The following is an 11,683-nucleotide window of genomic DNA, read 5'->3' as shown; positions in this document are numbered from 1 at the left end:
GGGTGAGCGAGTGCCGAACCCCACAGGGGAGGCCTGGCCCGACCTTGGGGAAACCTCTTATGAACTCGAGTTCAAAAACGAAATCCATTGGTACCAAACGAGAAGGATAGATGTCGGCATAGAAACAAGGCTGTCAAGGAAATTTCACGTACGACCGTCCCAAAAAAGCAAAGAAAAAGATGTCTAAGTTGCCCAGCGAGTTGTTGTGCGAAGTCATCTGCCCGCGGGCGAAGACTGGGGAGAAGGACAACATCATTTCGACTTTTAAGAAGGTCTTTGAGATTTCCACCGAGTCCGCAGCCGCAGAGGGATCCGAGCCACCCTTCGGACTTAGAGTCTTTGACAACGTGGAAGGGCAACCGGAAGAGGCAGGGTTGTTTTTGTTCTGGCGATCGATTGCCCACCACGATGGACTCTCGCAGACTCCCGGCTTCGCTCCGGCGGCTCAAATGGTCGGCGACAAGATCACGCCGAACCTGGAAACACCACTCCAGCCGTACTACCTCTGGACCCGACAGGTCGATGTCGCACTTCTCGAGGCACCTTGCTGTGAAGGTGAGTGAAACAATGCATTTGAGAAAGCATTGGCTGACAGAGGTGCGTTTAGTTATCGAGATCAAAGTTCAAGACTCTTCTGTCAATGCCGTTCAGTTTGAAGAAGCCATGAACAAGGTGTTTGACAGTTTGAAACTTCCACGAGGGTTCCTGGGAGTATTTTACGGTCCTCAACATGAGAACCCCGGCACATTCATCTTGGTGACCAAATGGGAAGGCTCCAAAGGTGTCGTCAACAACGATTCGTGGCTACGAGAGAGTGAGGAAAGTTTACAGAGCATGTTTGGAGGAAAGGCACGTATCCAAAGTAGAAGGCAGATGTACTCTTAGACTTGGACACATGGTATTCAGAGTTATTATTGTTAAGATGATGACCTGTATCAAGCCAATTCGCATTCCAGCATTACAGTAAAAGTTCTGAATCTATAGAATCGTGATACCTTGAGCCCTGACTGATTCAACAAGTCTTGATACTCGGCGTAGGATCTCTCTTTCCCACCGAACAGTGAAAAAGTACTCCAAGTCATCGCGTTGGCCATGTCTGCCAGAGCGGATTGTTTTCTGGGGATGTAATCTGACGGTGCAGATGTCGAAAAAGAAGAAGTCGCGGGCATAATCACCGGACTGGCCACAAAGACCTCGTTGATGATCATTCTGGAACCTGGAGTCTCGTGCATCGCTGCAGCTAGATGTGTCAAGATTTTGACGACATCTTCGTCAGTGTACTCGTGTCTAGTCTCTTTGTCAGTTTACGCGTGAGTGGAAAAAAAGGTACCAACAAAAATACTAACAAAACACCTCTGAGATACCAAACGTCGCCTCTGCTTGCGTTGGGTTGGAAATAGTCCTGTTGGACGAATTGGATGCTTCCGTCATTCACATTTTGCTGCAACTCGTCGGGAATGTTCTAGGTTGAATGAAGTTAAGCGAAAAAGCTCTCGGCAGACTATAAAGATCCGTAGTACATACCTCCTTGACGGTTTTGAGAACGTGGTCAAAGTCCTGAAAGGTCCATTTGAGTCGAGGATACTTCTTCATCACATCGATACCACTGTCTCCTGCGCCACAGCCGACGTCGATGACCGTGGCATCGCCCAGGTCACCCCACGGGTAGTCGGTGAGCAAAGCACAGCGCGTCAGTTGCTTGAAGCTTTGTTAGGTTTTGTCTTGTACTGCGGTCTCGGGAGTGAGGGAGGTGCACTGACATTCAACCAACCTACCACGCCGTCGTTTGCCAGAGTGACCATTTCTGCATTGTCTGGATTCATCATGTACTCGAAAAAAGTCGTTCCGTCTTTGGAGACCTCTTTGACGAATGGTGCCGTCTTTTCCGAGAAAGAGTCCCGAGTCTCTCGCAGTCTGAGATCATTCGAGATACCCAAAGCGGCGCGCATTCCTAGATCTGTACTGTGTGAAAGTGTCAGTACAAAATGATACAGTCTCTGCCCGTTGTGGGTCCTGAATACATGAACGACATGAACGAGCTGGCTCCTTTGGACCCGGAGAGAGCGATGCTGTGCCTTGAATGTTTGAATACATCTTTGGAGAGTTCTTGGAAAATGTATTCTGCAGTAAGCATCCTAAGAACTTTGCCTGGGGTTTGTCGTTAGCCGGCTCGTTGGCAACAGTATAAATATGAGACTTTACCCAGTTTGTGCTCGTTGGTCTGGACCTTGACGGCGAGATCATGGAGAGAGGCTTGTCCACCAAGTTCGGTCAACGCATTCGCCACGTCCAAGGACACCACCGTGTTGAGTGCGGCTACCTTGTACTGCAAAAGCCCCAGCTCCACCAGTCTAAAGTGGCTGGGGACTATCAAGGCTTCCACGGCCTTGAGATCTACTCGGATCTTGTCGATCAGGTCGAATGCTTCCTGTGGTGGAAGCTGACGGACATCGTCAAGCGCAGGGCAAGGTCTCGTATCCCAGAGGTGAGGTGACGTTCCGTCCGGGAACTGAGAGTCTAGCCTCCGTAGATTCTGACTCAGAGTATCTGCGAGGGTGAGAAGTAGAGACATGTCGTTCACTCAATATGACAATGTGAAGAGGTCTGAACAGATCGAATAATGTCCTAAGAGCAGCAAAGACTATCTAGTCACTACTCTCCCTACTTGATATCTTTGTGGCTGCGGGCAGCACGGCATTGGCTTGATGGGGATAGAGCCGTAGCATTCGGTGGGGCCATAGGACCAGGGTTTACCAGGCTCGCTTGCTGAAGCAATACTCCCGGTAGGTGGCCAGGTTGAACCCCAATTAAAGAGACTGGGGTGCGCTCGGGGTAGTTTAGGCATGGAATTCGGCTATCGGTACCTACAATACCTCTCCAGGCACTTGGCTGTACCTAAGGGTTCTGAGAGGAGGGCTTAATCCAAGTGTCTCGGCCCGTGATTTCGTTGGCCTGAGGAGTGAGTGTCAACTCTCCGACCCCTCAAACCTTCACTTTATCAATTTCTTACAACTAAATAACACAACTTGATCCCAACTCATCAGGTTTGACCTCATGTTAGAGTGTCTTTTTGTATTCCGAGCGTGAAGATGTGAAAAAAGGTCAAAATGGCTCCTCGAACTGGGTCGGCGACGTTGACAAGTCCGCGCAAACGAAGCCATGTGTGCTCGCGCTGCAACCGGGCATTTCTACGGGCTGAACATCTTGATCGCCACATACTGTCCCGTAATTATGAATCAGTGGTACTTTTTTTCCCTTTTCAACTAACATTCGCTAGACGACAACAAGAAGCCGTACGTATGCCCATCCTGCGGCTCGAGTTACGGGCGTACAGACGTTCTCCTTCGACACCGAAGAACCTGCCGCAACAATCAACCGGGAAAGGCGAATCCCAGCGCGCCGTCCAATACATTCTCGAACGACAATAGTCATGATGATGGAGAATATACGGAACACAGCCCACAGCCCGATGATTTAACGGCGGTCGCTTTTGCGAGTGACACTGTGCAGAATTCCCGAAACAGCAATGGAACCAGAGATGTTGTCGATTCGACGACTCTAATAAGCGGATCCACTTACAGGACTGATCATCAGCCTCAAAGTCGTTTCGAAAGATCTCAAATTGTCGACCCTCGCATCACAGACGGCTTCGAAGCCAATACCACAGGACCAGACGTTTCAGAGCTCGTACCGACGGATGTACACACGAATAATGTGTCTGAAGCAATCTCATCAAATTTTTCAGTAGCCGCTCCAACACCCGATGGCCTGATGGACTTTTCTGCTTTCCAATTGGACGATGAAAGTTTTCTCGAAGATGTCTTGCTTTGCCAATTCAGTTACAACCCGTCAGGGTTGACAATACCCTCTACACCCACCCTTGCGGCGTTGCCGATGCCGAGCATCACCGACTATGCAGATGCTATCGCTCAACTTGACTCAACTGAATTATCTGAGGGCAATGGTATCAAACTCAGCCCCAACCCGACGTCGATACTTCAAATAACCCAAGACGAACTCGAATTATTCCATGCAAAGCTGACAGTCACGGATGCGGAAGAAGGCCTGGCGAACTTTAAGAAACCCAGTCTTTCCCGAACATTGCGATGTATCATTGCATACTTTCGCCATTTTGACCCTCATGCTCCTTTCATCCATTACGCCTCGTTCAACATCTCTACCGCCCATCGTGAGTAATATCATCCAGCTGCTTCGTGGAGGTGCTGACCACATGATCAGCTGCACTGGTGTTAATAATGCTCGCAATAGGGGCATTGCACCTCTCTGAAACTAAATTTGCCGGATCGGCTTATGAAGCGGCCTGCCTACTACTTGCTCAGGTAAGCTTGACAGATCGAGATGATCACATTCACCGATATCACTGACTGAGAACTTTTTCAGCACGACAAACAGTATCTCAGGGACGACGATATTTCGTTTTGTCTCTGGCAGGCGCAAACTACTCTGCTCTGTGCCCAGTTCGGCGTTACTAGCGGTCGTCGCGATCTCTTCTCGCGGGCACAGAAGCATTTGTTCGCTACCCACATGGTAGGTTTTGACAGTGAGAAGACTATAAGAGATTATGTCGATCAGTCTTTGCTGACGGCAATATTAGATGCTAGGTAGTACGATCGAAGCCAATCGCCAACTGCGCGCTTCAGCGGCGGGTGACTGGATGACATGGGTCTTCCTCGAAACTTGTACTCGGTAACTGATTTGCTTCCAATAGAGCTATACTTTTGGAAACTGACTCACTTTGCCTAGTGTTGTTTGTTGGATGTTTGTGGTATCCGCCACGTGTTTTGCGTTGGACCCAGTCGCAATGACCATTCTACCTCCAATACCAGAGCCTATCGCATGTCCTTGCGATGAGTCCACTTGGCATGCAGTCTCTGAGATTGAATGGAGGGCTGCATGTCGAAGAGACGCCGACGTCAATACGGCTGAGGTTGACTTATGGACTTTGGCCAAGGCAATTCATCATGGCCAGCTTCCTGAGGCTTGCGGCAGAATGAGTGCATTCACTTTGCTGGCACTGGTCAGTGGCCAACTCTGTACTATTTGCACCAGAGAACGCCTGCGCCTCGACATATACGATTCGACTGAGTTCTCATACATCCAACGCAGTGAAAAGGCCTTGATGACCTGGGAACGGCTGTGGCGAAAGCATCCACGTGCCGAGCAAAGCCTGACTAGGCTTGATGATCCACTTCTGAACGATTGCTTATCGCTTCATTGCTCTGCTTACTACCATCTCTACTTTGGTGAGGAGCTTGTCACGCTCAAACGAATTGCAGAGAATCCAGAATGTGGAATTGGTTTACCTGGTTACAAGAACAACAGCCAAGCTTTGAAAGCCATAAAGTATGCTGCAAGTTCATGGCTCGTCCGTGCAAAGATCGGAGTCAAATATTTGAGTAGGAGTAAAGGTCTTGAACTTGGTCCACAGGCGCTCAGTGCTGCCTACGAGAGTGGTAAGCAACAATCATCTTAATCATGACAACAATACTGACAACATCTATAAGCTCTCATACTTGCTTGGTGGTTGCATCTGAATGGTGATACCTTGTTCAACGGTATCTACGAGAACTACGACTCCAACGAGGATCGAGCCGTCGCAGTAGCTGTCAAGCGCATCTTTGGTGACATACTTTACGAGCTGGATGAGCAAGACACGCTCTGTTCTAGGTCTGGACCAGTCCAGTTGGACCCCATCGACTTCTACGCCTGTCTTTGCCGTGACGGCGTTTGGGGATATTCCTCAATGATAGAGTCCCGACTCCGAGGCTTTGGTGCTCACCTCCAAAAATGCAGGAGAGTTGGAGAATAGGCAGATTTGATGCCCCCCAAGAACAACCAGCATATGTCCGACTCAAAGGAGTACCCGATACTCCGTACATTGGCAAGGACTGCTAAAACATCCTCGTCGAGATTGCTGTTGGGTGGAGGATGTGGGGAATCCTTGCGTCCGGGGAAGTCTGTACATCTAAGCACAGAATTCCTGCTTGTGGGGAATGTTAATATTAACCGCTATACCCCACAGACCAGCTGGACTGAGTATAGGAGAGATTCAAGATATTAATAAGCTGATCCTCCATCTGTCCATCTGGCCATCTTGTCCAACCTTCGATCACTGCCTGCGGAAGTATTTCAACAGTCCTTTTGAATTATCTTATCGTTTCCGACAACATGTCGCTTAACACAGAAAAGCCTGACGATACACGATTGGACCATGTCGAAGTTCACGACGAAGTCTCGGTCAGTGATAATGGGAGCTGGACTTTGAAGATCACACGAGACTCCTATTGGGATAACAAAAAAGGGATTGCTCTATGCCTTCTGATCAATATGGCTGTTTTCGAGTACGGATTGGACCAAGGCATGGTGAATGGTTTTCAAGCAATGCCCGGGTTTCTCATGGACTTTGGATATGTTGACCCGAAGCTTCCTGGCGGCCTCGGAATTTCGACCACCGTGCAACAACTCATGGGCAGCCTGGTCTCCCTTGGCATGTTTTTCTCGACCTTGATCTCGGGTTGGATTGCTGACAAGATCGGCCGAAAGGGCGGCCTGTGGGTTGGACTCTTGATCATGATCGTCAGCACCACTGTCCAGATGACCGCCATCAGCTTCGGTGGACTGTACAGCGGTCGTATTTTGTTGGGATTTTCGAATGGATTTCTTCTAGTCTGTTCACAGCTTTACATGCAGGAGACCATGCCCTCGAACCTCCGATCGCTCAGTTACACTTTCTTCCAGTTCTGGATCTCGTTCGGTACCCTCATAGGTGCGATAGTCAACAATGCAACAGCCAAGCTATTGAACAGAGCATCCTACCGTATTCCTCTGGGGATTCTTTACATCATTCCTGTGATCTTGGGAATTGCGCTCTTGTTTCTTCCTGAAACCCCTCGGTATCTGGCTTCTCGGAACAAACCAGTCGAAGCAGGGAAGGCTTTAAGATTTCTGCGGGACTCGTCCTACAACGACATTCAGATCAAAGAAGAGATGGCAGAAATCACTCATACCCTCGAGGTCGATCGCGAGTTGGCTCAGACCATCGGCTATCGTGAGCTCATCCGAGGCTCAAACTTGAAGCGCACGTGTACGTCTGTCGGCCTTGGACTTTTTTCGGCCGCCTCTGGAGTGCCGTTTATCACACAATACGGCGTATACTTTTTCATGTTGTCCGGAGACACGCAGCCATTCCGCGATGTCATCATCCTCGTCTGTTGCGGAATAGCCGGTGTGATGGCCACCCCTCTCTTCACCGGCAAAATTGGCAAACGACCTATCCTTATGTTCGGCGGAATCGTACAGGCTTTGTGTATGTTGGGACTCGCCTTGTCATACAGCGTTCGAGGGATCGATCCAACCAGCGGCAAAGTCATCATTGCGATGTGCTGCATATATCTCTTCTTCGCGTCGGCGACCACGGGACCATTTGCCTGGCAAGTGGCGGGCGAAGTGCCCAACCAACAACTTCGAGGATACACATTCGGCGTTGCGGCTGCCATAACATACCTCTCAGGCTGGTCCATCACGTTCACCATTCCATACTTTATCAATCCGACTGCGCTGAACTGGGGTGCCAAATACGGGTACATCTGGGTCGCGAGCAATGTTTTGATTACGGTCTTTACATTCTTTGTCGTTCCGGAGACAAATCTGAGAACACTGGAAGAGATTGACGAGATGTACATGGCAAAGGTTCCTATTCGTAAGTTCAAAGGTTATGACTGTGTCGCGTCGAAAGATGCTCGTCTGCAAGCGGTGCAAAACTTAAAGGGGGATGAAACAGAAAAGGCCGCACGAGATTAGTTATATTTCAACTACATCGGTACTTGAGCAGAGTGACCCTTCTCTTACTATTTATCTATTCAATCCTCAGACTCAGTCAAAACTGAATGTTGAACCATGTGCACTGTAAGACCACCGGGGGCTAATTACGTAATGCTGCTAGCTCGGCTTACCTTCCTTGATATGTATTGGCTGTTATATTACTCCGTAGTTCATATGACTTCTAACTCCTCCGTATAGGCGACTTCGTATGTCTGTCGCAATCATGTTACTCAAAACCCTGTTATCATGCCATCTCAAATCAATCCATGTCTAGGTTGCGAGCAGGCATCGGCAAGTCTCTTCTCACTGTTTGTTGGTAAAGCTCCTAGTCAAGACTGATATATAACAGGCTGAGTGTATTTTCCTGCCGGCAAGTGATTCCTGCGAAAATTGCAACGCTCGCGGACTCGACTGCTTGTATGTTTCGCACCTGGTCTGTTATGACCATCATAGCATGCTTATAACCTCAGTTCTTCAAATAAAAGGCGACGACGCACGGGATATGGGAGGCATTCTCTGTCTTACACCCAATCGCCACCTTTCAACGCGCCATATCCGCAAGCCGAAGAAGCTGTCACTACTGATGAACAGACACGATTGCGTCCTCATCAGTCGCTCTCCATCTTTGAACGATCATCAACGACTCAGTTCTCCGGTGCAGCGGCCGCTCTCGGCAACACAAAAATTTCCAGTCCCGACAACGAGACGTACATTGGCAGAGCACACTATCTGGACCATGATACACCATTTGATGAGACACAGGCTCGCGATGCCACAGTTTTCCAACAACGGCAACCCTCCAGATCAGAAAATGCTGTTCTTCAGCTCTTCAATGCTTTCGAGATGCCAACACGGGCGGTCTACCGCACTTTGCTCGATACCTTTCTAACCTATTGTCAACCTTGGACACCAGTCCTCACGCGTGGAGAAATGGATTATAGCCATCAGCAAACTCCACCATACATCCTCTGTCAATCGATGTTTCTGGCTGCAAGTCGGGTCTCGACTGCTCCAAGCATATCTTTCTTCGCGACACCCGACCACTTCTACCGGCGAGCCAAGGCGCTTTTCTTCATGAACCACGAGCTTGACGCGTTGACGGTAATAAAGGCTACCATAATGTTGCAGTGGTATACGCCTGTGGGACCCGAGGAGGTTTCTTATGATGCAGGAGAATTCTGGCTCAGAGTAGGTGTAGCCATTGCTCTCCAGATTGGTCTACACCGCGAGCCACCGCGCGGACCTACTGCTTCTGTGAGGAAAAGAGTCTGGTGGACTCTTAGGGTTAGTCCAATCCTTTCCCAAGGTTTCCTTCCGCTGACTCGGACAATAGACGCGAGACGCGTTGATGACGGTCGCCCACGGTCGGCCTCGGGCGATTAATAGAGAGGACACCAACGTGTCTCCTATAGACCCTCGCGATCTTCGCGATGCCGCAGGAAGAGGCGACGGACAGTTATTTGCCGCCTACACGACTATTTGCTGCATTCTTGGTGATATATCAGAGACGTGTTCAAGAAATAGCATGACGCCATCCAAGCATAAAGATTTCGAAAACCTTCTGCATGCTTGGCCTTCCCAAGTTCCCGAACACCTGCGTTTTCCCCTCCGTGAAGTGAGCACGGAGACCTACATGTCCTTGCAATCTCAGCTTAATCTTCGCCAGCTTCACCTTCCATACCTCCTCAGTCTCGCAATTGTCGGCCGTTCCCTCAAAAATGAAAATATCTCGGCCCAACCTATCATTGCCGCCTCTTTCGTGGCAGGAATCTTCAGGGATTTTCTTGCGCGGGATGAGATCAAACATCTTGCCCCAATATTTTCCCGATACTGCATCGCCTCTGGATTCTTCCTGGCTCTGTCACAACCTCTCAACGAAGTTTGGACCGCTTGTCAGTCCGACATGGAGATTTTCCGCAGATCTCTCCAGGAACTTAGTCGGCGATGGAATTCGGCGAAATCGGGGCTGAGAGCTCTAGAACACTTCATTTCTATGCGTGACAAACAACCACGGCGGGCTTCGCAGAAAGTCGTGTGGCTTACCGAACATCAGATGAGATTCTTCGACTGCTTTCCACGAGACTATTGCGTCATTTGGGACAGTCTTTACGAACACTGTAGACTCAATTCCACGGCTACGGATCATTTTGACGGGACTGCAACAACGGACACGAACATTCCATTGTTTGACACATCTGTTGACGATGATGTAACCTCAGATCATTGGGCTTTGAATGACTTGGATTTCGAACAATTCATGTGGACGAACGCTGAAGGTTGGGTTTCTAATATTTAAAACTGCTGCCGAGTTAATATGTAAACGTATGCGCCAACTTCTCAGGTTTGCACATCTCTTCCAATTACAATCTTGCGTGTAGGTGGCCTTCCCGCTGAGACCTCCGCCACACCTGTACTTCTGGCACCCGATCATAACCTGGTGAAGGGATCAGTTCTGGGCCCAGCACCTTCTTCTGCACTTTGCCTGTAACGCCCTTCGGAAGTTCGCCCTCGACGACACGCAGGATCGTAGGAAGCTTGTAGCTCGCCAATGACCGCCGCAGATCTGTCCGGAGCCGCTCCAGTGTCAAACTGGCCGCGCTTGGTGTGACAGCAATGACAGCACCGACACGTTGGCCGAATTCTTCGTCGGTGACGCCAACCACCATTGCCTCCTTTACGTAAGGAAGACTCTGGCATTCTCTTTCTATGTCTACGGCCGATATCTTGTAGCCGCCTGATTTGATGACATCGACCGAGGCACGACCCACGATAGTGTACAAATCGCCGTGGCGTTGGGCGATGTCGCCTGTCTTGAACCACCCGTCCTCGTCGTGTGCATTCTTGGTGGCGTCGGGATCATGGAGATATCTACATTCGTCAGTTGGGCACTCCAAGGTAACGATGACGCTCAAGTACATACTTTGCGAACATATAGGGCGATTTGACAAGCAGTTCGCCCTGATTGCCTTCAGACAGCTTCAGCTCCACCCCGGGAACAGGTAGACCCACGCATCCTTTCGGCAGAAGCTTGTGGTTCGCATCCAAAGGCACTTTTAGACAGCCGGGGAATTCTGTGGCGCCGTACCGGGTCAGGATCGGCGTGCCAGCACGCAACTCTGTCCAGAATTGTTGCACATTGTCCTGCAATGCACTTGACCCACACAACAAGAGTCGCAAGTTGTTCGCCGCCGCAACGTGACGAGCGACCTCAGCCGGGGGCAACTTTGAGACTCGGCGCTCAAAATCCCATTTCAGCCTCATGAAAATGGTTGGAACGGCGGAAAAGACGGTCAGCCCACCCTGCAAGAAACGATCCCAGACCCATTTGGCATCGAAGCCGCCACCTCCGCGGAATTCGATGCATGCTCCGGCGCACAGGAAGGGGAAGAAGGACGTGCCGAGCCCCGTGGTGTGGTGGACGGGTAAAACGTGGAGAAGGACATCGTTGTGATCAATGTCGTAACCCTCGCCAATCGAGGTCGCCGTCGCGTAGGTATACGTCCGGCGGTGCACGACGGCTTTCGGACGGGCCGTGGTGCCTGATGTGAAGATGACGATTCCGGGGGCACGGTCGTCTTGAGGGGGGTCTGACGACATGGCCATGTCCAACGCTCTAAACCTGGGGGACTCGGGCAGATTCGACAGAATGTCAATGGTGGTGACGTTGCCCACTTGTTTGCCGGCGCGTTTGGCGGTGTCTTTCACCGCAGAACTTCCCAGCACGGCGACCTGCTGCGTCTTGTCGATGAAGTAGACGAGCTCTTCGATCGGTGCAGTCGGGACTAGAGTCGTCAGTGAGGGTAACTCGAGAGCAAGCGATGTGGCTCGTCACGTACACATC

General features: G+C 50.2%; 2 protein-coding genes across 2 annotated transcripts; both read left to right on the top strand.

Moving 5' to 3' along the window:
• Window positions 1–179: 179 nt before the first annotated feature.
• Window positions 180–885, top strand: PV06_10837 (uncharacterized protein; the record flags this gene model as incomplete). The annotated part of the gene is made up of 2 exons (XM_016412425.1): window positions 180–555; window positions 608–885. The coding sequence occupies 2 exons, from the start codon at window positions 180–182 to the stop codon at window positions 883–885; spliced, it is 654 nt and encodes a 217-aa protein (XP_016257150.1).
• A 5,304-nt stretch (window positions 886–6,189) lies between these two features.
• On the top strand, window positions 6,190–10,138 carry PV06_10836 (uncharacterized protein; the record flags this gene model as incomplete). The annotated part of the gene is made up of 5 exons (XM_016412424.1): window positions 6,190–7,720; window positions 8,041–8,048; window positions 8,192–8,259; window positions 8,313–9,126; window positions 9,176–10,138. The coding sequence occupies 5 exons, from the start codon at window positions 6,190–6,192 to the stop codon at window positions 10,136–10,138; spliced, it is 3,384 nt and encodes a 1,127-aa protein (XP_016257149.1).
• Window positions 10,139–11,683: the final 1,545 nt, after the last annotated feature.

Source organism: Exophiala oligosperma (assembly GCF_000835515.1).
Source record: "Exophiala oligosperma strain CBS 72588 unplaced genomic scaffold supercont1.16, whole genome shotgun sequence".
Classification (NCBI taxonomy): domain Eukaryota; kingdom Fungi; phylum Ascomycota; class Eurotiomycetes; order Chaetothyriales; family Herpotrichiellaceae; genus Exophiala; species Exophiala oligosperma.
This window is presented reverse-complemented; position numbering and strand designations above follow the sequence as displayed.